The sequence below is a fragment of the Schistocerca americana genome, unplaced genomic scaffold, assembly GCF_021461395.2.
Source record: "Schistocerca americana isolate TAMUIC-IGC-003095 unplaced genomic scaffold, iqSchAmer2.1 HiC_scaffold_23, whole genome shotgun sequence".
In the NCBI taxonomy this organism is placed as follows: domain Eukaryota; kingdom Metazoa; phylum Arthropoda; class Insecta; order Orthoptera; family Acrididae; genus Schistocerca; species Schistocerca americana.
Genome location: NW_025725939.1, coordinates 3435647 through 3462454, shown reverse-complemented (window position 1 = coordinate 3462454; position 26808 = coordinate 3435647). Strand labels below are relative to the sequence as shown.

The following is a 26808-nucleotide window of genomic DNA, read 5'->3' as shown; positions in this document are numbered from 1 at the left end:
AGTCATATGATAGAAGGAAAACCTCTAATGCAAAAATACAGCGCAGCCACTGCTGACAAAAATCCACCATCTATTGAGTCGAAACAGGCAAAATAATAATGTAATATGTCTGATGTTTATTGTAAAAAAAAATATTCACAATGAGCAAGCTATTAGACAAGTTGTATCAGAGGGCCGGTTCAATGAGTGAAAGATATCTTAATATCGGCCATTTTTATTTTTACCTGCATAACATGTGTTACATCAACTAAAACAGGAACACTGTCACTTTCTTAAAACTTAACGTTACTGCAAAATACAGTTTACAAGAAATATCAGAGTTCACTTACCATGGCTGTTCACTTGATGCAAAAGTCGTCCCCTCTCGCACGCGAACACCAAAAACTCTCCTCTCGCACGCAAACGGCAAAGAACTCTCCTCCTCTCGCACGCAGGCGGCAGGAACTCTCCTCCTCTCGCACGCAGGCGGCAGGAACTCTCCTCCTCTCGCACGCAGGCGGCAGGAACTCTCCTCCTCTCGCACGCAGGCGGCAGGAACTCTCCTCCTCTCGCACGCAGGCGGCAGGAACTCTCCTCCTCTCGCACGCAGGCGGCAGGAACTCTCCTCCTCTCGCACGCAGGCGGCAGGAACTCTCCTCCTCTCGCACGCAGGCGGCAGGAACTCTCCTCCTCTCGCACGCAGGCGGCAGGAACTCTCCTCCTCTCGCACGCAGGCGGCAGGAACTCTCCTCCTCTCGCACGCAGGCGGCAGGAACTCTCCTCCTCTCGCACGCAGGCGGCAGGAACTCTCCTCCTCTCGCACGCAGGCGGCAGGAACTCTCCTCCTCTCGCACGCAGGCGGCAGGAACTCTCCTCCTCTCGCACGCAGGCGGCAGGAACTCTCCTCCTCTCGCACGCAGGCGGCAGGAACTCTCCTCCTCTCGCACGCAGGCGGCAGGAACTCTCCTCCTCTCGCACGCAGGCGGCAGGAACTCTCCTCCTCTCGCACGCAGGCGGCAGGAACTCTCCTCCTCTCGCACGCAGGCGGCAGGAACTCTCCTCCTCTCGCACGCAGGCGGCAGGAACTCTCCTCCTCTCGCACGCAGGCGGCAGGAACTCTCCTCCTCTCGCACGCAGGCGGCAGGAACTCTCCTCCTCTCGCACGCAGGCGGCAGGAACTCTCCTCCTCTCGCACGCAGGCGGCAGGAACTCTCCTCCTCTCGCACGCAGGCGGCAGGAACTCTCCTCCTCTCGCACGCAGGCGGCAGGAACTCTCCTCCTCTCGCACGCAGGCGGCAGGAACTCTCCTCCTCTCGCACGCAGGCGGCAGGAACTCTCCTCCTCTCGCACGCAGGCGGCAGGAACTCTCCTCCTCTCGCACGCAGGCGGCAGGAACTCTCCTCCTCTCGCACGCAGGCGGCAGGAACTCTCCTCCTCTCGCACGCAGGCGGCAGGAACTCTCCTCCTCTCGCACGCAGGCGGCAGGAACTCTCCTCCTCTCGCACGCAGGCGGCAGGAACTCTCCTCCTCTCGCACGCAGGCGGCAGGAACTCTCCTCCTCTCGCACGCAGGCGGCAGGAACTCTCCTCCTCTCGCACGCAGGCGGCAGGAACTCTCCTCCTCTCGCACGCAGGCGGCAGGAACTCTCCTCCTCTCGCACGCAGGCGGCAGGAACTCTCCTCCTCTCGCACGCAGGCGGCAGGAACTCTCCTCCTCTCGCACGCAGGCGGCAGGAACTCTCCTCCTCTCGCACGCAGGCGGCAGGAACTCTCCTCCTCTCGCACGCAGGCGGCAGGAACTCTCCTCCTCTCGCACGCAGGCGGCAGGAACTCTCCTCCTCTCGCACGCAGGCGGCAGGAACTCTCCTCCTCTCGCACGCAGGCGGCAGGAACTCTCCTCCTCTCGCACGCAGGCGGCAGGAACTCTCCTCCTCTCGCACGCAGGCGGCAGGAACTCTCCTCCTCTCGCACGCAGGCGGCAGGAACTCTCCTCCTCTCGCACGCAGGCGGCAGGAACTCTCCTCCTCTCGCACGCAGGCGGCAGGAACTCTCCTCCTCTCGCACGCAGGCGGCAGGAACTCTCCTCCTCTCGCACGCAGGCGGCAGGAACTCTCCTCCTCTCGCACGCAGGCGGCAGGAACTCTCCTCCTCTCGCACGCAGGCGGCAGGAACTCTCCTCCTCTCGCACGCAGGCGGCAGGAACTCTCCTCCTCTCGCACGCAGGCGGCAGGAACTCTCCTCCTCTCGCACGCAGGCGGCAGGAACTCTCCTCCTCTCGCACGCAGGCGGCAGGAACTCTCCTCCTCTCGCACGCAGGCGGCAGGAACTCTCCTCCTCTCGCACGCAGGCGGCAGGAAGTCTCCTCCTCTCGCACGCAGGCGGCAGGAAGTCTCCTCCTCTCGCACGCAGGCGGCAGGAAGTCTCCTCCTCTCGCACGCAGGCGGCAGGAAGTCTCCTCCTCTCGCACGCAGGCGGCAGGAAGTCGCCTCCTCTCGCACGCAGGCGGCAGGAAGTCGCCTCCTCTCGCACGCAGGCGGCAGGAAGTCTCCTCCTCTCGCACGCAGGCGGCAGGAAGTCTCCTCCTCTCGCACGCAGGCGGCAGGAAGTCTCCTCCTCTCGCACGCAGGCGGCAGGAAGTCTCCTCCTCTCGCACGCAGGCGGCAGGAAGTCTCCTCCTCTCGCACGCAGGCGGCAGGAACTCTCCTCCTCTCGCACGCAGGCGGCAGGAACTCTCCTCCTCTCGCACGCAGGCGGCAGGAACTCTCCTCCTCTCGCACGCAGGCGGCAGGAACTCTCCTCCTCTCGCACGCAGGCGGCAGGAACTCTCCTCCTCTCGCACGCAGGCGGCAGGAACTCTCCTCCTCTCGCACGCAGGCGGCAGGAACTCTCCTCCTCTCGCACGCAGGCGGCAGGAACTCTCCTCCTCTCGCACGCAGGCGGCAGGAACTCTCCTCCTCTCGCACGCAGGCGGCAGGAACTCTCCTCCTCTCGCACGCAGGCGGCAGGAACTCTCCTCCTCTCGCACGCAGGCGGCAGGAACTCTCCTCCTCTCGCACGCAGGCGGCAGGAACTCTCCTCCTCTCGCACGCAGGCGGCAGGAACTCTCCTCCTCTCGCACGCAGGCGGCAGGAACTCTCCTCCTCTCGCACGCAGGCGGCAGGAAGTCTCCTCCTCTCGCACGCAGGCGGCAGGAAGTCTCCTCCTCTCGCACGCAGGCGGCAGGAAGTCTCCTCCAACAGCAGCAACACAAAACTCCGCTCACCAACAAAACAACGCCGTAATATTTCGATCTGTACTTCTCTAATCAAGTAAGACGAATAACACTCAGCTGTTGGTGTCATCTGTTGCAGCCGTCAGGCAGATCACGTGACTCGATCACAGCGCCTCTTGTGGCGCCCCACCAACTGACCGTCTGACAAATTGGCAGTGTCAGTGTTTTGACTGACCGACCGACGAACTTTTACTGTTGGGATGTCGGGCGCGTCCGACCAGTCGACAACCGAACCAAGAAATTGTCGTGTAGCGCGATCGTGCCAACCGCATGAGTAGAACTCCTGTTCTTACAAATCTCTCGGAATTAAATACTGTTCTAATATTCATTTCGACGTCAGTGGCGGACGAAACTTTAAGGACAAAGTTTTTAGTGAAATTCAATGACTGCATATGTTTTCGCGACACATCGTGCGAGGAGTATAACAATAGAGATGCAAGAAATGATGCACTTTTTCATTTTCTAAGGAATCCATAGTGGTTTCTTTATGTGCAACACGTGATTAAGTCTGTCTATCTTCTTTATTTCTGTTCTTAGATTTTAATTTCCCTGTAGTCCAAAGTGTGGGATCTTTAATTTTTATTTGCTTATTTATTACAATTCTAACGCCAAGCGAGTTGGCGCAGGGGTTAGCACACTGGACTCGCATTCGGGAGGACGACGGTTTAATCCCACGTCCGGCCATCCTGATTTAGGTTTTCCGTGATTTCACTAAATCGCTCCAGGCAAATTCCGGGATGGTTCCTTTGAAAGGGCACGGCCGACTTCCTTCCTCGTCCTTCGCTAATCCGATGAGACCGATGACTTCCCTGTTTGGTCTCTTCCCCCAAACGACCCAACCCAACAATTTTAAGTCACAAAATGTTTTATTTCTTATGTATCTGTACGGATGTAGATGTAGCAGATGTATTTACTAGATGATGCGCGCCGCCTTCATGTGTAGTCCTTCTTGTTCAAATATGAAATGAGATTCTGAAATTTGCAGGTCATCGTTTGTACTACATCCGTAAGTAAATTAATAACGTTTTCGTGAACGTCTTTTGTTTTATTTATTTTATCATGATTTATTACCTCTGTCAGCTATAAATCTCGTTGCACGTTTCCCGAATAATTTTAGTTAATAATTGTAGCGGTATGAGAGTACTGAATCTTAGGTCTGCCGCCAGTGGCGAGAAATCGTAATACAGCTAACAGTCTCTCCTCGAAGTTTAGCACCTCTCTCAGGACTGCATTATTTTTCCTTTAACAAACGTTTTATGATGTCCAGCAGCTTCGAAATGCATTATTCACCCTTCTAAAATAATCAGGAAAATTATAAGCTCTCAGCCTGAACATGGGTGTATTTCTTCCCTTGCATTGGCCACTTCTTCGCCCACAGCTTTCTTTCTGCATTTTTCCCTTCTTACCTTTAAAACAGCCATTGCAAACCCCGTTATTTTTTTTATGAAAAACCAGGCCGGATCTCTTAGAACAAAAACGCAGTGAACTGAAGATAAAACAAACAGGGCGGCACTATAATCGCCGAGTACAGTCGGTTCGGACGTGTGTAGGCTGCGACCAATTTGGTCATTCTGTCATCCGATAAATTAGTGTGTATGTGCAGGAGCCTTGTATACTCAAAGATTGTTCGTTTAGACCCTAAACTGATGACAAATCCGTATTTGCTGCTTTCCGACGCTGAGCTGTCTGTTTCCTTTGCCTGGTCTTTGATGATAGCCAGCGCAGCTGGATAAATCTTTTCGTTCTGGTGCTAATTTCAATTACTTCCGGTTGAAAAGTGGACAATTGTTCCCCAAGTACGGAGCACAGGTTCTTAGTGACACCAATTTCGTGGACAAATTGTGGTTCCCTATATCTGGACCAAATTAATTCCAATTTCGTAGGTGGGGGTGTGGGTTAGAGTTTAACGTGCTGTCGACAGCGAGGCCATTAGAGACCGAAAAATGGCTCTGAGCACTATGGGACTTAATATCTATGGTCATCAGTCCCCTAAAACTTAGAACTACTTAAACCTAACTAACCTAAGGACATCACACAACACCCAGTCATCACGAGGCAGAGAAAAACCCTGACCCCGCCGGGAATCGAACCCGGGAACCCGGGCGTGAGAAGCGAGAACGATACCGCACGACCACGAGATGCGGACATTAGAGACCGAGCACAAGCTCGGACTATGGAAGGGTGGACTAGGAAGCCGGCCGTCCCCTTTCACAGGAACCATCCCGACATTTTCAGTACGCAATTTAGGGAAATCACGGAAATCCTATACCTAAATGGCCGGACGCAGGTTTGCACTGTCAACCTGCCGAATGTGAGTCAAGTGTGCTAACCACTGCGTTACCTCACTCGATAGTTTCATAGTAGTTTAAAGGAACGATTCTGAGGTTACAAGCAAACCTCCGAGAGAAACCGTGGTCAGCCACCCAACCGAACTTTTCTCAAGCATTGCCAGTAACTCCCCATAGTGTGTTGCCAGTGATCTGTCGTAATGTTGCTTCGGTATACTACATACCTGGCAAGATATAGTATTGAAACCCTTCAACACTGAAGTCAGAAGCCTGTTAGGAGACATCGGAGTCTGCTACTGCGAAATCTAGATTTTCGAGCTCTTTCTCTTATTCAGTTACTATCAGTGTCTCACTGTCAGTAAAGGACCCTATCCTACACATGCCCAGTTCACCGACCGATAAATTGCGCGTGTGTAGCTTGTTGATCGACCGACCAACTGTACGCCTGCAGGCTTGTTGGTCTAAAGAGCGATTTTTCTTTGCGGTTGGTTTGTTAGGTAAGACTAGCAGACAGCCGCACCCGCCTCCCCGCGACCCCATTCACCGTACAAATTGTGTAGTCTGTCCTGCAAGCCGCCCCACAACAGTTCCTTTTCCGGCACCACGCGCGGGGTTCAGCGCACTCCGAATGTGGCTAACACGGCAGTGTGCGAGGCAGACGAAATTTTTGACAGTTTCTGGAAAGTTTTCGAGTCTTCAGATGTCTGTGAGACGTGCCGTGCGAGCAGTATAGCAATAGAGGGGTAAGAAATGAAGTGCTTCTTTCATTTTTAACGAATCTGTAGTAGTTTCATGTGGCAAACAGAGAAGATAAAACACACAGATTTGTGAATAATGGCTAGTCGTCTGTCTGTTTCTCGGTTTTATTTCCAATACTCACCGGAAATGAAGTTAGATAACGTTAAATAGAGACAGATTGGATTTTTATTTCGTTTCAGATACGTATCGATAGTAGGAACTAAAAACCGAATTATAGACAGTACACGGACTTTCATTCATGAAATCCACTTGGTTCATTATTAGAAGTGTTACAAAAATCCAACCTATCGTCGCCTGTTCTGCTATGAAGAGCAAAGTGAAGGACTTTTCTAACAACTGTTAAGTGCTTCCTTTCTTATGAATATGTTGCTGAATTTATAATATGCGCCGCCGCCATTTGCAGTCGTCCGAATCTGAAAGGAGTTTCTTGAAATTACAGGGGATATTACTACTACATACGAACATAAATTCATAAAGTTTACATGAATATAATTTTCGTTTCGCTTCTGCTTTATCACGAATATTTCCTCAAGCAACTAAGAATCACCCTGCAGATTTCAAGAATCATTTTAGGTAATTTTTAGGATTAACTGCGCTGAATCTGAGGTCCTCGTAAATTCTGCCAGTGGCTAAAAATCGTATGTGGCTATCGTTTGACGACGTTCAGGAGCTCCGAAAAGCATTTTTCATCCATTCTTAAATAATTCCGAAAATCTTCGGGTCTCTGCTCCGTAAGTAACAAAGCGTAGGTGCATTTGGTCCATTGCATTAGCCATTTCCTTACCTACAGCTTTATCACGGCTTTTTCTGACTTTGTTAGTTCGAACAGCCAAGCCGAATCCCCAATTCTTTTCCTGTGGAATACTAACAAGGGAACCTCCCCATCGCACCCCCTCAGATTTAGTTATAAGTTGGCTCAGTGGATAGACCTTGAAAAACTGAACACAGATCAATTGAGAAAATAGGAAGAAGTTGTGTGGAACTAGGAAAAATAGGCATAATATACAAACTGAGTAGTCCATGTGTAACATAGGCAGCATCACGGATAGTGTGAGCTCAGGAGCGCCGTGGTCTCGTGGTTAGCGTGAGCAGCTGCGAAACGACAGGGCCTTGGTTGAAGACTTGCCTAGAGTGAATATTTTAATTTTTTATTTTCAGTTCAGGCACTCACACAAAATGAATTTCGATCTACAAAATTCCAGGACACGTTCAGATTTGCTTGGACATATGCAGGTTTTGACTGTCTACACACGGAAAAATTTGAAAACGTTAAAATCGTATGTTTTGACAGAGCACAGGGAAAACTGAGCGACTGTGAAACTGTTGCATTCATTTGTTGCAGTTTGTGACAAACTCTTATGTTTTCATTACTTTTTTTGGGAGTGATTATCACATCCACAAGAAAACCTAAATCGGGCAAGGTAGAAGAATCTTTTTACCCATTCGCCAACTGTAAAAGTTAGGTGGGTCGACAACATACTCCTGTCATGTGACGCACATGCAGTCACCAGTATCGTATAGAATATATCAGACGTGTTTTCCTGTGGAGGAATCGGTTGACCTATGACCTTGCGATCAAATGTTTCCGGTTCCCATTGGAGGGGCACACTAAACTTATTGCAGTGAACAGAAACGTCAATGAACGAACGGACAGATCATAACTTTGCGAAAATAAAGTAAAATTTTCCCTCGAGGGAAGACTTGAACCAAGAACCTTTTGTGCCGCAGCAGCACACGCTAACAACTGGAACACAACGATCCTGAGCGTACACTATCATTTATGTTGCCTATCTTGCGGATGGACTAGTCAGTTTGTATATTTTGCTTATTTTTTTTCATAGTCCCATACAACTTCTTCGTTTCTCGAGTGATCTGTGTTCAGTGTTTCAAGGCCTATCCACTGTGCCAACTTATAACTAAATCTGGGGGGGGGGGGGGGGGTGCGATGGGGAGGTTCCCTTCTAAGCGGTATCGCGTAGAACAGAACGTCATAACCAGCTCTAGGAGCAGGGCGGCGCTGAAATCATGAAGTCGGTCGGGACGTGGGTTGTGTAGACTGTTACGAAATTTGTCGGTCGGTCAATAAACTGTGTAGTAGTGTAGTAGAGCAGTTGATGTTCGGGCGGGCTAGTTTTGCATGACGGAGTAATCGAGCACAGACTACCTGGACAGCCTGCCCGAACCAGTCAACAGTGGTCGAGCGTAGAGGCCATGGACAAGTCATATGTAATGTTAGACTCCAAAAACGTTAAACGTACCTTCATCCCTGCACAACTACATCCAGCACAGGCTTCTCATTCGTGGTGTATTTGTAATCATGCAGGGTGAGGAAGTATTTGCAGTAACAAGTAAAACTGAAACCAATGCGTAAACGTAGAGGAAACGGGAGTGTCCAAAAAGAGAAGTAAGGAATAAATATTTGTTGTAAACTAAAGAAATTCTACAGAATATGTGTCACGCGTAATCTGACCAACGTTTCTGTTTTTCCAGTCGCGAGCAACTCATTTAAAGAAATACAGTTGAATGGAATTCCACACTGACATCTCCTTCAGGAATGTAGGTTGTAATAAAAAACAACGAAGTTTGTTGCAATGTGTGCTAAAGAGGTGACACGTTTTAGAGGTGAGAGGTGTTTCTGATGACAGTTCTAAAGAAATAGGCTAAGAATTAATTCATCTAGTTGCAAATTATCGAGAACTCAGCGTTTCAGATGTTACGTCAAATATTTCTACTGTAAGTGTGCATGTCAAAGAAGAGGCTTCTTGCAGTGTGAAACCGTACAAGATCTTCTGTTATTAAGTAAGTTATTAATAAAAAATAGTCTACGACAGTTGATATGCGTGGACTGATTGGTATAAAACAGGGCCGGCCATAAATTCTGCACGCGTGCGGTGCTCCTGCACATGTGCAACTTTCGGGTCACAGCGTGCACGCCGCAGCCGTCAGCGTTCATGTAGTGCATGTTTCTACGCACAGATGTCGCTTTATCCACTTGCTGGGATACTCTGTACCGGCGCATTCTAGTGCTCTTTCCACAGCTAGCAGGCCAACCATGGGAAGGTATTTAGCGTATTAAACATTTAAAATACTGTCACAATCTACTCACTGAGACGTCTACTTTTATGTTAACAGTTTAACTCAGTAAGACAAGTAATACAGTTAACAACCGTGGATTTTTATTAAGGCAGCTTGACTGACGGCACGTAAATACGCGTAATGCTTTTGATCTGGTATTTAAGAAAGAGAGTACTTAGACTCCCAAGAACCTTATTCATGATTTAAAATAACATTAATCTAATGCAAGGTTTCCTATAACTAATACTCGGTGCCCTCAGTTACACCCACATAATTTGTCTCACTGACCTCTGAACAGAATAACAGCAGACCTCTCGATGATCACCTGTTATTTCAATACCATTATCGCTATATCTTTCATCAGTTACGTCTCAAATCTGCATAATAACCGACAATTAGATGAATGTTACGTTTTATCGACTTCAGCTGAGCGTAGCCCTTCATGCATTAAAAAAAAACAAACCAAAATGTAAGTATACATTGGAAGAATCTCTTTAATGACCAACTTTCCTGAAAATAATGTGACATGGAGCAGAATGAGGCAATGATGCACAGTTAGTAAACAATAATTTTTAATTATGAAAGGAATAAATCCAAACACGTTTATCACTGGTCATGAGAAATAAGAGTTGATGTGTCTCATCCATTTTCTTAAGCACATTTAATTTTGCTTGCCGTTCTTCACTGTTGAGTAGACTACACTCGTCTTTGTGATATGTATTGTAGTGTCTTTCAATTGAAAACTTACACTAGCCGCTTTTATTCGGCGGCACAGCATACACTGAGTTTTCACCAACGGCTACAAAAAAGAATTGCAGTTCCCAGTCATTTTTAAACGACTGAGAACATAGATCTCGTGTCATTAGATTTTTCACAGTATTTGCCATTTCTCAGTACTTCTCTGTTAAGGTTACGGTTACCAGGGGTAAACGAGACTGGGAATGTTGCGCTCTGGCTTGTACCACATAAAAAGGGAAGTGGAGCCCCCTCCGTTCATTTAGGACACATGTCTAATAACAGATGTTGCTGTCGCTCGCGTGCAGCACTTCCGCACACTGTGCAGCGTTTGGCCGGCCCTGGTATAAAAGGTGCATTATTTGACACAGCACATTATGTAAGCACAGATTGGTCTCTTGTGAATAACGTTCTATTTATAACCAAATTCCCGGACGTTAAGCTGACAGGAGTAAATACAGGGTGTATAAGAGGACAAGAAAAAAAATTCCCGGATTTCTCGGTTAAAATTACACTTTCTCCCGGGTGAAAATACACTTCTTCCTTATTAAGTGACGGGGTACTTTTCCTCGAAACTGTAAAATTTATCATTCCTTTGAATGGTTATGGTTTCATACATCAGTGTAGTACTTCTCGCCCCTTTGGAAAACCACATTCAGTAAAAAAAAAATAATTGGAAACGTGTATGCTGCATATTTTCGTATTACGAAAGTGTAAACTTAAATTCCGCATGTCACTTTCCGAAGCATTGAAATCGATTGCAATGCGCTTTTGTAGCCAGTGATAGCTCATGTCACGTGATCTCGCCAGCCGATGACATCGAATATCGAGCGTAGGACATGACAGCAATACCACCGTTAAGTAGCGCATGCACACAGACAGGAAACGTTAATGGTTTAAATTAATATACATATTGTTACTACAAGAAAAGCAGAGTTTTCACATATAATCTTGGTCTCTAAGAGTAATAAGCTGCAAGAGAAGCTAAGCTTTCACATATCATGTTGATCTTTTTTGCACGCGTTACACTTAGACACATCCCACAAATGTGCCAGTAAAATTTTTAACAAAGACATGACTGATCTTCTGAGCTCGAAATTTTTCATAATGTTCGTACCAGACTTGATTTTTAAATGAGTCAAACGCTCTGTGATTTAAGGAATTCATCGTAAATTCTCGCACATAGTACATCTTACTTTGAAACTAACGCTTTTCAAATAACCATTCGCAATATTTTCCCGTGACCTGTTAGAAATAGGTTAGTCTCAGTAATTGCCAGAGAGCGCCAGATAACAGGCGTCACCGCGCTTGCGCAGCTACTAGGATTCTGGAAGCTCGCATTTTCGTAGGTGTAAGACATTGAAAGATCTTACATTGTCATAAAAGAAAGAAGACAGAGGATACGCAAAGAGCATCGGAATTTCGTGAACCACACTAAAACGCGTAATTCGGCTTGAAGTGCACATTCGTATGTCCAGATTCGAATGTAAATTTTCTTGGAGTACCAGTAATGTATTATTTCATCTTTGGTTCTTCATTATAACATAATTTCATACGTGCTAGAAGGTGAAAACATGGACTTTTGAAATGCAGCAAATAGTTGAAACCAGCCAGTAGTGTGGAATTATACAGTTCGTTTCAAATCAATTGACTCCCTCAGCGGAAAAGATTAATAAAAGCCAAATCTCCTTAGCAAAACGACAAAAATAACTTGATTGTTCTGTAAGGCTATTGATGCTTGACTGTCAGAAAGGTGGAAATAACATAAAATCTGAAACTAATAACATATTTTAGCCTTCCGTACTCATGTCAATGTATTTTAATTTAATTCACTTGATAGCTCCCAACCACAGAAATCCATTTTGTTTTCACTTGACGTGAGAGCAATAAACGAAGAGAAAACAGCAAAATCACTGAACGTAAACGTCGGTCACGTGAAGATTATCATCCTTCCCACTATAACTGAGACTATGTGCATCAGAAAAAAAAATCGCAATCAATATTGGATGGGATATTTTGTAACCGGGAGAACAAGAACTCTTCAGAAGATTTGCATTCTTTATTGCCTATAGCTAATAACTCGCTTTTTTTGTGAGATAAAATTAAAAATAGGATACATGAAACCAGTAGAAGAGACAAGCAAGACAGTACACATTTCTTCAGTCTTTAAACGTAGCATTTTTTTCTCTCTAACTTTGTTTCCTTTCTGGGAAAGAATCTTACTTAAAGATCGTCAAATGTTTTGCTACATGAAAAAAGAAATTCTTTGTCTAATACTGAAAAAGCCGTTAATACAAACAGTACCAAAGACTTGTGTGATTTCTCAATCTGATTACGTGTTTTTGTCACTGTCTGCTAGATAAAACAAAATAGGCCTGTCTAATATTGTAGCTATTGTAACAAACACCAAATAAACGAGACAGTTTTGGCACAAATGGTCATTTTTATAACACGAGAAAATATAATTCACGAAGTACCAATATCAAATGCTTGTCAGGCTTACTACAAGCAAAAAGCTTTATGTTCGGAAGTAGTTTCACATTTCATTCATACGCTCCAGCTTCCCAAGCATGAGATCGATAGTAGTAGTACGAAACTTTTATATAAAATTGGAATCGTTGCTGGGGAGTAGCCGAACGGTCTGTGGGCACTGCAGTCATGAAAAAGGTTTCTACGGCTGCCGCCCCCTCTCGTATCCCAATCTCCATCGTTCACGGTGTATCCAGTCTCCTTCATTAAGACCTCTCGCACCCATTGCTTCGTTGACGTCGTCTTTCCTACATCTCGCAGGTCTACCGCGCCGCCTTCTTTGATGTGGAGTCCATTACCATACCCGTTTTTGCCATCTTGTCTGGAATACGCTGTAAGTGACCATACCACAGTAGGCGCTTCCTTTCTATGTAGTCTAGGATTGTGCTTTTGACATTCATAACCTCTCTGATCGTATCATTTCTAATATGGTCAAGTCTGGAGTATCCACAACTTCGTCTCCAGAAATCCATCTCGACAGCCAGCAGGCGATCTTTCTGCTTCAGGGTTAGTTACCACAACTCTGCACCATGTGTTGTGATACTTTCAATAATTGTGCAAGCGTACAATGATCTCTTCTCCTCGAAAGGTAAGAAGCTGATTACTCTAGTCAACAATACGCAGTTCTAGGTAATCCAATGTTTTTAACTGTTACTCGAAGATATATAGTTTGTGGGGGCTTGAACTATTTTGTACCCAGTACCGACTGTAGGGATGAATCAACTTATCGTTGAGGTATGAGTTTGTGGCAATATTGCACTCAACGTGGATTGTGCTGACTGGTAGTACATCTACAGCTTGATCCGATGCATAAAATTTACTGGCGTCCCACAACAAAACACGATCATTTGCAAAACCTAGCAGTGGACCTATTGAATCTCGGTCTAAAGTCGATCGTAGCACTCTCTGCACGTATTTGATTTAAGGATATTAATGTTTGCCCGCAGTCAATACCTTTTCCTTACTGTTTTAAGACTTCGTTTAAATCATCAATATCGTAGGCACCAAGTTGTATTTGTAGAATCTCCTTCCAACCGTCAATTTCCAGATGCTCTTCGTGATATTTGGAATGCTGTTATACGCCTCCAGACGAATCAGGGCAATACTCCAGTCCCCTGCACTTAAATCGGCGGAAAGTAATTTGCACGTAATGCTGATACTCGCTCTTTTAAAGTCAGTGTGTATGGCATTGCATCTAAACCTCAAATGATGGGCGTGCGTTCAGTTATGGCTCTTTCATATGTGTGGATGTTCGCACACCGGCTCTGACAAGGAGAGGAGAAAGCGCGCATTCGACTTCTCACCGTTCTGTCTAAATATAGCGCGCATTCCAGAAGTTCGCTGATGCAGGCGAAGGCTAATTTGCCATGGCTGTGATGAGGAACATAATGCGGAGATGCCCGCACAGGTATGTGTTAGTCCTGACATCGCCGTAAATTGTAGGAAACACAACTTTTGCTGGTGAAGTAGCGTTGTGAATCTTCAGGCGGTTGTAAATCCCCAAATGAATCGAAATATTGTACTGTATTTATACTTTTCTTGACATACGCCTCCCAATGGATCCCTGGACCCCCAGCAACATCTAAATTTACAATTCCGCACTCATTAGTCCGCCACATACTCTTCGGTAATGTATCCCGCATAAAGACGCAACGGAATCCAGGTATGTGAAGTTTCTCTTTAACAATATTAATGATACCTTTATTCGTGAGCGTTCGATCAGGTAGGATAACTAACGAACTTTTTTTTATTTATGAAGATACCTAGTCCTTTTCTGTATGGTTTCCAGTAGAGACCCTTACCGATAGCTGCTGCTTCCGTGGCCAGATTATGTCTTCTGGCTTCCTCTAGATGCGCCTGTGCATTCTGTGTGTTTTTGACGTTTTGGCTACAGCTGCAGCTCCACCTGTAAGTGAACCTACCGCCGCCAGAGCTGCAAAGGTCTGGAACGAGGAACGGAATAATTCCACCTGATGTGTTTGGTAGTGGTAGGACTCTAGGTGGTTTAATTGCAGTCGTCGTCTTCCTCTCCTTCGCTTTCCCCTTCGCCCCCCCCCCACCCCCCCCCTTCAACACACGTTTAGCTGCACACATCGAAGTGAGAATACAGTTTTTCAAAGTGCCTGGTTCGTTCTTCTTCGCCCCAACAGTTGTTCGCGCTGCATTCATATTTTGTTTGCAACTCATCATCTGCATGTCGAACTTAATTTTTCCATGCATAGTTTTATCAACTACGAATGCATCAACGCGCTGACCTATTCGGAGATCTTTTCTTCGCTTTATTTGCTTAGCTCTATCGGCTAATATTCGGTCGGCAACGTGGCGTGCTGGGAGATCTTTATTTGCAGCTAATGCGAGGTCGTGTTCAAGGTAGACTTCGTCTAGTAGGTTAATACCGCTACCACCGCGTGCCAGGCGTTTCTGAAGCTTTGTCTCAGGCCCACAGAAGTTGTACCCCGGAATGTGCAATTCAAAAGGCAATTTTTCAAAAATTCCACCTCCACCTCATATTATGGTGTGCTGCCTATCATGTATGGTACACTACCGAGGAGACAGAGGTCTACGCTCCCTGTTATACACTAACTCGTCAGCGTCAATCGAACTGTTTTCTGATGATGGAAATACTAACCATTTAACTAGCGCTCTATTCCCGCGACGTCTTATCACGCGTTCGATGAGAAATACATCTGCTTCAGAACTCTTCTGCAATTCTTCTGTGTAAAAGCATCCAGCCATTTCTTCACCCTTGCCATCCTTTAAGATATGTCCTAGGGTTCGTTCTGTGCACTTTGGATACTGTGAATATCTCCGCTCACCAGTTTGGTAAGTACGATTTCTCGAACGCTGTCTTGTATTTTGAAATATGTACTAAGTCGCCTACATTGAACTTCTTTTTGCGTGGGTCCAGCATTTAATGTGGAAATATACTTTGTCCATGAGTGAATTATACCGAACATCGGTCGGTCTCATTTTTATTGTACTATGTTTGGTTCTATTATACCGCGCAATTATTTGTGGGATGATGTCTAGCCACTTGTAAGAACCGCGAAGATTAAAAGGTATTCACATTTGAGCTTTGACCATTCTGTTCAAACTGTCCACGAAGCTAGCTTTCAGGTGGGTAAACGTCGAGTAGTCGTGTATCCCGTACCGCTCCATCACAGTCTTGAAATATTCATTGTAAAACTCACCACCATGATCGGTTTCAAGATTGTCTGGGCATCGATTTGATCCTGTCTGCAGCAAACGCTCAAACACTACAGCAACATCTCTACCGGTTTTAGTTTTGACAGGTAATGCCCATGCGAATTTAGAGTATGTATCAATAACCATTAAAATGTATTTGAATCCATTATTCTCAAGTGAATATTGACTTATGTCTACAAGATTGGCCTGCCACAAGTCATCCAGCCGCTTAATCATAACATGCCTCAGAGGATATGTTTCGCGTGGTGGCTTGTGCAATTCTCGAACTACCGTCTCCATACTTATTAAATAATACCTCTCTCTCAAAGCTCAGAGATTATCGAAAGAACCTCGTTCGAATCAGCTGTACTACCTGCAGCAGCCGAAGCCATCAACAGTCGAAGTCTATTAGTTCATCCGGCTCATTGTAATATATATACTGCAGGAGTTGATTGCTCACGCCTTTATGCTGAAAGTCTACACCTTCACCAATGCTTTTAGGATGCTCATTCAGTAAAGGTTGTATAATGGCTCTGTATTTAGAGTTTTGCAGGTTTCTCAGTCTTCTGTCAGGAATTTTATACAGCTCAGTCAATTGCAGTATTTCACCTTATACTTTGCGATTATTGGTAGAGTATTTCAAGTTTTTGAGGGCCTTAGGAAGATAAGATTCATTAAGCCAGGTGTTCTTTTAAACTCTGTATCCCCGATGCGTTTCGTGCTATCATATAAACTTACAGTTTGAGCCTAGCATGTACGGTCTCTCCCCACTGACACCAAATGTTCTGTCTTACCCGCTCAATACTGGTTGGTGAATTCTGCGATTGAATCATTATCACGCTAAGCCATCTTACTGATAGATTCGGTAACAGGTTTAAAAGTTTCTCGTAATGTTTGCTCGCAACCCATATGCCCCATCCTCAGCTAACGTAATTTCTCTGGAGCTGCTTTGCGTGGCTGAATGACTTTATGCTTTGTCGACATCTCGGAGCATACTAATCAGAGCTGCTCATATCGCGTGGTTTTATATATGCTTTGTCATTCTTGTTCTTCCCTACACCTCCTTCAATAACAACCACCTCAGCTTCTATCTTCTCTCCAATTGCGCTAAATCTATTCTCTAGCCAATTTTGGTTAAGTGCAAGAAGTTTGAGTGTCCATTAATTCCCTTGCAAGCTTACCGAGTCTTGCCTCAAGATTCTTAAATTTCATATCGGTATACACGTGAGCATTATATGCACACCTAATCTCTCAGATTGAGCATCCGCCAAGCGTGCGAATTTGTCCATGGTGTAGTATCTACTGACGCACTCAGCTATTTTGTACATTTATATATGGAGAAACTGCTGGAAGTTCCGGCTATAACTACCATCATTCAGTTTCCGCCTTTCATCAACAACGAGAAAACCGGATTGTGAGTGATTCCAACAATCAGCACATATCTTTACAAATTCATTGTATGACATGTCAGTCCCAACATGAGCCTGGTAAATGTATGTAAAATTGAGATTGTCTTGTTTGAAGGCTATAATGAGGTTGGCATTATCCCTCACCAAGTGTTCTGGGATCCTGGAATACGTCTGAGATAAAATACGTCAACACCCATATGACGACCAAAGCAGAAATATCTACGAATTTGATCCTGCTTTTCGACAGCCACATAGTCAACTATGAAGACAGTGTTAGGCTTTACCTTTTCAGATGGGGGGAGGGGGGGATGTCGTCGCTTTCACTGAATGCTCTTACATTACACCATCTACCCCCCCCCCCCCCACATGTGGGTCCGGGGATTAGAATAGGCCCGAGGTATTCCTGATGCCTGCCTGTCGAAAGAGGCGACTAAAAGCAGTCCCTCCCCTTCAAGGGGTAGTTAGCGCCTGCGTCCGGAGACGGACGGTTCCACGACCTATATTTGCGGTCATTTTGGTTTTTCGCTTCTTCTCGTTTCCTCCTTCCTTTGGTTGGTTCCCTTCTTTGTTCTTCTCCATCTCACTGTCTCACTTACTCTTTCCCTTGCCTTCCTCTCCTTGGCTTCCTCTCCTTGGCTTCCTCTCCTTGGCTTCCTCTCCTTGGCTTCCTCTCCTTGGCTTCCTCTCCTTGGCTTCCTCTCCTTGGCTTCCTCTCCTTGGCTTCCTCTCCTTGGCTTCCTCTCCTTGGCTTCCTCTCCTTGGCTTCCTCTCCTTGGCTTCCTCTCCTTGGCTTCCTCTCCTTGGCTTCCTCTCCTTGGCTTCCTCTCCTTGGCTTCCTCTCCTTGGCTTCCTCTCCTTGGCTTCCTCTCCTTGGCTTCCTCTCCTTGGCTTCCTCTCCTTGGCTTCCTCTCCTTGGCTTCCTCTCCTTGGCTTCCTCTCCTTGGCTTCCTCTCCTTGGCTTCCTCTCCTTGGCTTCCTCTCCTTGGCTTCCTCTCCTTGGCTTCCTCTCCTTGGCTTCCTCTCCTTGGCTTCCTCTCCTTGGCTTCCTCTCCTTGGCTTCCTCTCCTTGGCTTCCTCTCCTTGGCTTCCTCTCCTTGGCTTCCTCTCCTTGGCTTCCTCTCCTTGGCTTCCTCTCCTTGGCTTCCTCTCCTTGGCTTCCTCTCCTTGGCTTCCTCTCCTTGGCTTCCTCTCCTTGGCTTCCTCTCCTTGGCTTCCTCTCCTTGGCTTCCTCTCCTTGGCTTCCTCTCCTTGGCTTCCTCTCCTTGGCTTCCTCTCCTTGGCTTCCTCTCCTTGGCTTCCTCTCCTTGGCTTCCTCTCCTTGGCTTCCTCTCCTTGGCTTCCTCTCCTTGGCTTCCTCTCCTTGGCTTCCTCTCCTTGGCTTCCTCTCCTTGGCTTCCTCTCCTTGGCTTCCTCTCCTTGGCTTCCTCTCCTTGGCTTCCTCTCCTTGGCTTCCTCTCCTTGGCTTCCTCTCCTTGGCTTCCTCTCCTTGGCTTCCTCTCCTTGGCTTCCTCTCCTTGGCTTCCTCTCCTTGGCTTCCTCTCCTTGGCTTCCTCTCCTTGGCTTCCTCTCCTTGGCTTCCTCTCCTTGGCTTCCTCTCCTTGGCTTCCTCTCCTTGGCTTCCTCTCCTTGGCTTCCTCTCCTTGGCTTCCTCTCCTTGGCTTCCTCTCCTTGGCTTCCTCTCCTTGGCTTCCTCTCCTTGGCTTCCTCTCCTTGGCTTCCTCTCCTTGGCTTCCTCTCCTTGGCTTCCTCTCCTTGGCTTCCTCTCCTTGGCTTCCTCTCCTTGGCTTCCTCTCCTTGGCTTCCTCTCCTTGGCTTCCTCTCCTTGGCTTCCTCTCCTTGGCTTCCTCTCCTTGGCTTCCTCTCCTTGGCTTCCTCTCCTTGGCTTCCTCTCCTTGGCTTCCTCTCCTTGGCTTCCTCTCCTTGGCTTCCTCTCCTTGGCTTCCTCTCCTTGGCTTCCTCTCCTTGGCTTCCTCTCCTTGGCTTCCTCTCCTTGGCTTCCTCTCCTTGGCTTCCTCTCCTTGGCTTCCTCTCCTTGGCTTCCTCTCCTTGGCTTCCTCTCCTTGGCTTCCTCTCCTTGGCTTCCTCTCCTTGGCTTCCTCTCCTTGGCTTCCTCTCCTTGGCTTCCTCTCCTTGGCTTCCTCTCCTTGGCTTCCTCTCCTTGGCTTCCTCTCCTTGGCTTCCTCTCCTTGGCTTCCTCTCCTTGGCTTCCTCTCCTTGGCTTCCTCTCCTTGGCTTCCTCTCCTTGGCTTCCTCTCCTTGGCTTCCTCTCCTTGGCTTCCTCTCCTTGGCTTCCTCTCCTTGGCTTCCTCTCCTTGGCTTCCTCTCCTTGGCTTCCTCTCCTTGGCTTCCTCTCCTTGGCTTCCTCTCCTTGGCTTCCTCTCCTTGGCTTCCTCTCCTTGGCTTCCTCTCCTTGGCTTCCTCTCCTTGGCTTCCTCTCCTTGGCTTCCTCTCCTTGGCTTCCTCTCCTTGGCTTCCTCTCCTTGGCTTCCTCTCCTTGGCTTCCTCTCCTTGGCTTCCTCTCCTTGGCTTCCTCTCCTTGGCTTCCTCTCCTTGGCTTCCTCTCCTTGGCTTCCTCTCCTTGGCTTCCTCTCCTTGGCTTCCTCTCCTTGGCTTCCTCTCCTTGGCTTCCTCTCCTTGGCTTCCTCTCCTTGGCTTCCTCTCCTTGGCTTCCTCTCCTTGGCTTCCTCTCCTTGGCTTCCTCTCCTTGGCTTCCTCTCCTTGGCTTCCTCTCCTTGGCTTCCTCTCCTTGGCTTCCTCTCCTTGGCTTCCTCTCCTTGGCTTCCTCTCCTTGGCTTCCTCTCCTTGGCTTCCTCTCCTTGGCTTCCTCTCCTTGGCTTCCTCTCCTTGGCTTCCTCTCCTTGGCTTCCTCTCCTTGGCTTCCTCTCCTTGGCTTCCTCTCCTTGGCTTCCTCTCCTTGGCTTCCTCTCCTTGGCTTCCTCTCCTTGGCTTCCTCTCCTTGGCTTCCTCTCCTTGGCTTCCTCTCCTTGGCTTCCTCTCCTTGGCTTCCTCTCCTTGGCTTCCTCTCCTTGGCTTCCTCTCCTTGGCTTCCTCTCCTTGGCTTCCTCTCCTTGGCTTCCTCTCCTTGGCTTCCTCTCCTTGGCTTCCTCTCCTTGGCTTCCTCTCCTTGGCTTCCTCTCCTTGGCTTCCTCTCCTTGGCTTCCTCTCCTTGGCTTCCTCTCCTTGGCTTCCTCTCCTTGGCTTCCTCTCCTTGGCTTCCTCTCCTTGGCTTCCTCTCCTTGGCTTCCTCTCCTTGGCTTCCTCTCCTTGGCTTCCTCTCCTTGGCTTCCTCTCCTTGGCTTCCTCTCCTTGGCTTCCTCTCCTTGGCTTCCTCTCCTTGGCTTCCTCTCCTTGGCTTCCTCTCCTTGGCTTCCTCTCCTTGGCTTCCTCTCCTTGGCTTCCTCTCCTTGGCTTCCTCTCCTTGGCTTCCTCTCCTTGGCTTCCTCTCCTTGGCTTCCTCTCCTTGGCTTCCTCTCCTTGGCTTCCTCTCCTTGGCTTCCTCTCCTTGGCTTCCTCTCCTTGGCTTCCTCTCCTTGGCTTCCTCTCCTTGGCTTCCTCTCCTTGGCTTCCTCTCCTTGGCTTCCTCTCCTTGGCTTCCTCTCCTTGGCTTCCTCTCCTTGGCTTCCTCTCCTTGGCTTCCTCTCCTTGGCTTCCTCTCCTTGGCTTCCTCTCCTTGGCTTCCTCTCCTTGGCTTCCTCTCCTTGGCTTCCTCTCCTTGGCTTCCTCTCCTTGGCTTCCTCTCCTTGGCTTCCTCTCCTTGGCTTCCTCTCCTTGGCTTCCTCTCCTTGGCTTCCTCTCCTTGGCTTCCTCTCCTTGGCTTCCTCTCCTTGGCTTCCTCTCCTTGGCTTCCTCTCCTTGGCTTCCTCTCCCTGGCTTCCTCTCCCTGGCTTCCTCTCCCTGGCTTCCACTCCTTGGCTTCTCTGGTCTCCGCCTCTGCGTTTGAGACAGTCTGCCCTCTCTCTCCCTCTCTCTTCTTTTTCCTCTTCTTCCTTCCTCCCTGTGCGCGCCTGAAGGCCGACCCACGCGTTCGCACACGTAGCCGGTGACGGGGTAACCCGTAATTCCCTGCCCTGGGTAGACAAGTAAGGCACGCACGTACCCCCTGGTAAAGGCCAGGCCCAGGGAGGGGTGATTGCCTGAGCTGATACCTTCTGACCACGCCGATTGGTCCCTCTGTCTGTTTCTCAGGAGGTGTGACCTGAGGTGTAAACATTCACCTAAGGCGGGCGCCATCGGAGATGCTGGCAATCATGGGGGATTCCTCCGCAATGGATTTCACTTCTTCTTCTCTCGCACCTTCTGCCCATAAACGGAAACTTGACCAGCCACCAGTAACAAAAGTACTACCGCCTGCCCCACAGTTCCTCGTAGTTTCTCGATCTGAGGATGGCAAGGATTTTTCCTCTGTCAAACCTTTCGTTATCCAGAAGGGCGTAGATGCCATAGCTTGATCTGTCAAGTCGTGTACCAGGTTGCCTAATGGTGCCTTGTTACTAGAAACTGAGAGCGCCTTTCCGGCACAAAAAATTGCTTCGGGCCACACTCCTGTACATGTTCCCTGTTCGGGTGGAGGCTCACCGCACTTTGAATTCGTCTCGTGGTGTGGTATATACTCGATCACTTGACGGATTGACTGACGAGGAGACTAAGTCTTTCCTCGCTGAGCAGGGCGTGACGGCTGTCCATAGGGTCATGAAAAAGGTCAACAATGACCTTGTACCGACCCAGACACTTTCCTTGACCTTTGATAGTGTTCAGCTGCTGTCACGTATCAAAGCGGGCTACAAGGTTATTTCTGTTGGCCCCTATGTCCCGACACCTACGCGCTGCTACCAGTGTCAGCATTTTAATCACACTCGCCAGTCTTGTTCCAATGTGGCTAAATGTGTCACTCATGGCAGGGATGACGATGAGGGTGACCGTCCACCTCCGTCTCCTCATTGTGTGAACTGTCAGGGTGACCATGCAGCCTCCTCCCGTGACTGTCCCATCTACAAGGAAGAACGCTGTATCCAAGAAATTCGGGTCAAAGAGAAAGTGTCCACCTCGGCTGCTCGCAAGCTATTTGCTAGTAGGAAGCCCACGCTGCTCCCAGCGGCAAATACAGTACTGTCCTCGGCTCTCCATGGACTACCAGGAAGGTGGCGACGCAGACATGCGATCTGACCTTCAGCACCACGGTCGTCTGTTCGGCCAGTACTAAGATCGCTCGGTCGATGTCTCCTCTTCCTCCCATCACCCCTCAGACACAAGCACCTTCATCAGCTTCTGCCAAGACGAAGACCCAGAAGTCAGATGCACGGGCCTTCAAGAAGGAACCGTCCCGTGCAGACTTCCTACGTACCTTCAACTCCCAGCCATCGACCAGTATTTCCACTAAACAACCTTCCAAGAAGGCTCATAGGAAGCACAGTTCTCCTTCTCCGCCATGGCACATTTCTTCTCCTGCGCCACCCAGCGTTTGCCACCCCAGGCCGTCATCCGTTTCGCCTGGCCGCACCACTGGTAGCCGAATATCTGGCCGTTCACCTGCAGAGGAAGCTCCCCCTCCATCGGCCATCTTGTTAAGATGGCCGATGAACCTATAGAACCAATTGACGATGACTGTCCGCCTACTGATAGCGGCGGCAGTGCTCGCTCGAAGCCAGGCCCTCAGCGGCCTCCAAGGTGACCCCTTCCTTCATCTTCCTTTTCTTCTCACGATGGCACTTATTCACTGGAATATTCGCAGCATTCGCTCCACCCGAGACGACTTGAAGTTGCAGCTCCGCTTGCACCATCCGCTCGTCGTAGCCCTCCAGGAAACGAAGCTACGCCCATGCGATCAAATTGCCTTGGCACACTACACCGTTGTCCGTTTTGACCTACCCTCTGTGGTAGGTATTCTGGCTCATGGAGGGGTTATGTTGCTGGTCTGGGATGACATTTACTACGATCCCATCACATTGCACACCGGCCTGCAGGCAGTTGCCATTCGAATTACTCTCCCCACTTTTACATTTTCCATTTGTACCGTTTACACTCCATCGTCATCTGCCGTTACAAGGGCAGACATGATGCAAATTATTGCTCAGCTACCTGCACCATTTTTGTTAACTGGAGACTTCAATGCCCACCATCCCCTTTGGGGCTCCCCAGCATCCGGCCCAAGGGGCTCCCTTTTAGCAGACCTTTTCAACCAGCTCAATCTTTTCTGCCTCAATACTGGCGCCCCTACTTTTCTTTCGGACACATCTCACACATATTCCCATTTAGACCTCTCTATATGTACCACCCAACTTGCACGCCAGTTTGAGTGGTATGCACTTTCTGATACATATTCGAGCGACCACTTCCCGTGTGTTATCCATCTCCTGCATCATACCCCCTCGCCGTGCTCAACTAGTTGGAACATCTCCAAAGCAGACTGGGGGCTCTTCTCTTCCAGGGCGACCTTTCAGGATCAGACCTTCACAAGCTGCAATAGTCAGGTCGCACACCTCACGGAAGTCATTCTCGCTGCTGCTGAATATTCCATCCCTCACACTACTTCTTCTCCACGTCACGTACCGGTCCCCTGGTGGACTGCAGCATGTAGAGATGCTTTACGTGCTCGTCGACGTGCTTTATGCACCTTTAAACGCCACCCTACAGTGGCGAATTGTATCAATTATAAACGATTATATGCGCAGTGCCGTTATATTATTAAAGAAAGCAAGAAAGCCAGCTGAGCTGCTTTCACAAGCACCTTCAACAGTTCTACTCCTTCTGTTGTCTGGGGTAGCCTGCGTCGGCTATCTGGCACTAAGGTCCACTCACCAGTTTCTGGCTTGACGGTCGCGAATGACGTCCTTGCGGCCCCTGAGGATGTTTCCAATGCCTTCGGCCGCTTTTTCGCAGAGGTTTCGAGCTCCTCTCATTACCACCCTGCCTTCCTCCCCCGAAAACAGGCAGAGGAGGCTAGGCCACCTAACTTCCGCTCCTCGAATCGTGAAAGTTATAATGCCCCATTCACCATGTGGGAACTCGAAAATGCACTTGCCCGGTCACGGTCCTCCGCTCCAGGGCCTGATTCTATTCATATTCAGATGCTGAAGAACCTTTCTTCTGCGGGTAAGGGTTTCCTTCTTCGTACTTATAATCGCATCTGGATTGAGGGAAATGTTCCCGCATGCTGGCGTGAGTCTATTGTTGTACCGATTCCTAAGCCGGGGAAGGACAAGCACTTGCCTTCCAGTTATCGACCTATCTCGCTTACCAGCTGTCTCTGTAAGGTGATGGAGCGAATGGTTAACTCTCGTTTGGTTTGGCTGCTTGAATCTCGACACCTACTTACCAATGTACAATGTGGAGTTCGTAGGCGCCGGTCTGCTGTTGACCATTTGGTTACCTTGTCGACCTTCACTATGAATAACTTCTTGCGGAAGCGCCCAACCGCGGCTGTGTTCTTTGATTTGGAGAAGGCTTACACCTGTTGGAGGGCGGGTATTCTCCGCACCATGCATACATGGGGCCTTTGCGGTCGCCTCCCTCTTTTTATTTGTTCCTTTTTAATGGATCGACAGTTCACGGTACGTGTGGGTTCTGTCCTGTCAGAAACCTTTCGCTAGGAGAATGGGATGCCACAGGGCTCAGTTTTGAGCGTCGCTCTGTTCGCCATAGCGATCAATCCAATAATGGATTGCCTCCCAGCTGATGTATCAGGCTCCCTTTTCGTGGACGATTTTACCATCTGTTGCAGCGCGCAGCGCACATGTTTCCTGGAGCGCTGTCTTCAGCGTTCTCTTGACCATCTTCACTCCTGGAGTGTCGCAAATGGCTTCCGTTTTTCTGCAGAGAAGACGGTCTGTATTAACTTCTGGCGCTAGTTTCTCCCACCGTCTTTACGACTCGGTCCTGTTGCTCTCCCATTCGTGGAGACAACAAAAATTTTAGGTCTTACATTTGACAGAAAACTTAGCTGGTCTCCACATGTCTTATTTGGCTGCCCATTGTACCCGTTCTCTAAATGTCAGTGTTCTCAATGGTATGTCGTGGGGAGCGGATCAGTCCTACTTCGCCTATTCGGTCGATTGTCCGCTCCAAGCTGGATTATGGGAGCTTCGTATACTCCTCTGCACAGCTGTCCATCTTACACAGCCTCAACTCCATACAACATCGGGGTTTACGTCTTGGGATCGGAGCGTTTTACACTAGTCCCATCGAGAGTCTTCATGCTGAAGCCGGTGAATTGCCACTCACCTACCGGCGCGATATACTGCTTTGAGGGTATGCCTGTCGGCTACTGTCAGTGCCCGACCACCCGTCTTATCATTCCTTTTTTGACGACTCTCTCGACCGTCAATACTGGTTGTATGTCTCTGCCCCGCTACCCCCTGCTGTTTGCTTTCGTTGCCTCCTTCAACACCTTGATTTTTCACTTCCTGCAACCTTTAGAGTGGGCGAGAGCCGCACATCACCTTGGCTCCAGGCTCAGGTTCGCGTTCACCTTGACCTCAGCTCGCTCCCAGAGGAGGTTACCCCCGGTTCGGTATACCACTCCCATTTTGTCGAACTTTGTTGGAAGTTCATTAATATGACCGTCATTTATACAGAAGGCTCTAAGACCAATGACGGGGCTGGGTGTTCTTTTATTGTTGGGGCACAAAGTTTCAAATACCGGCTCCATGGCCATTGTTCGGTCTTCACAGGTGAGCTCTTTGCCCCCCTACCAGGCTGTTATTTACATCTGCCGCCACCGACATTCTGCTTATGTCATCTGCTCTGATTCCCCTGAGCGCCATCCAGAGCCTCAGTGATCCGTATCCAGTTCACCCTTTCGTGCACCAGATCCAACGCTCTCTTCAGCAGCTGGTGGACGACGGTTCTCCGGTTAGCTTTATGTGGGTTCCTGGCCATGTCGGTATCCCTGGGAACGAAGCTGCAGATGCCGCGGCCAAGGGTGCGGTCCTCCAGCCTCGGAAAGCTTCTTGTTGCGTCCCTTCATCAGATTGTAGCAGGGTCATTTGTCAGCGCATTTTGTCGCTGTGGCATGCCGTTTGGGCTGCACTTACGTACAACAAGCTTTGGGCCTTGAAACCTCTTCCCGCGGCTTGGACGTCCTCCTCACGCCCTTCTCGGCGGGAGGAGGTAGTTTTGGCCCGGTTACGAATTGGACACTGCCGGTTCAGCCATCACCATCTGCTCACGGCTGCGCCGGCGCCGTTCTGTCCATGGCGGTCCACCACATTTTAACGTCCTGTCCAGATTTTAATACACTGCATCTTGATCTTGGCCTACCATGTACTCTAGATGCCATTTTAGCGGATGACCCAGGAGCAGCTGCTCGCGTACTTCATTTTATCAACTTGACAAACCTGTCTAAGAACATTTGATTATGCTGTTTTTAATCCTATGCCTGTCAATCTGTCTTTTATCATGTTTTCCATTTTAGTTGCTGTTTTAAACTTGTGCCTCGCGGTGCATTCCTAACATAGTCTGGGCGCTAATGACCATTGAAGTTGTGCGCCCTAAAACCACAAAAAAAAAAAAAAAACAAAAAAAGAGCCGTCTACCCCATCTAACATTTTCTGCAGTTACTGGTACTTGGGTTTAAGCAGTGT

The 26808-nt window shown here is 48.5% G+C and overlaps 1 protein-coding gene across 1 annotated transcript in view; it reads right to left on the bottom strand.

Annotated features, from left to right (window-relative positions):
- Window positions 1-325: 325 nt before the first annotated feature.
- The window catches only part of LOC124575301, a 53260-nt gene continuing 26777 nt past the window's right edge, over window positions 326-26808 (bottom strand). Inside the window, exons 4-5 of the mRNA XM_047131163.1 lie at window positions 17854-21096; window positions 326-3208 (exon numbers count right to left, since the gene is read on the bottom strand). Of these exons, the coding sequence (XP_046987119.1) occupies window positions 326-3208; window positions 17854-21096 (6126 nt within the window). The remainder of the gene's footprint in view (window positions 3209-17853; window positions 21097-26808) is intronic.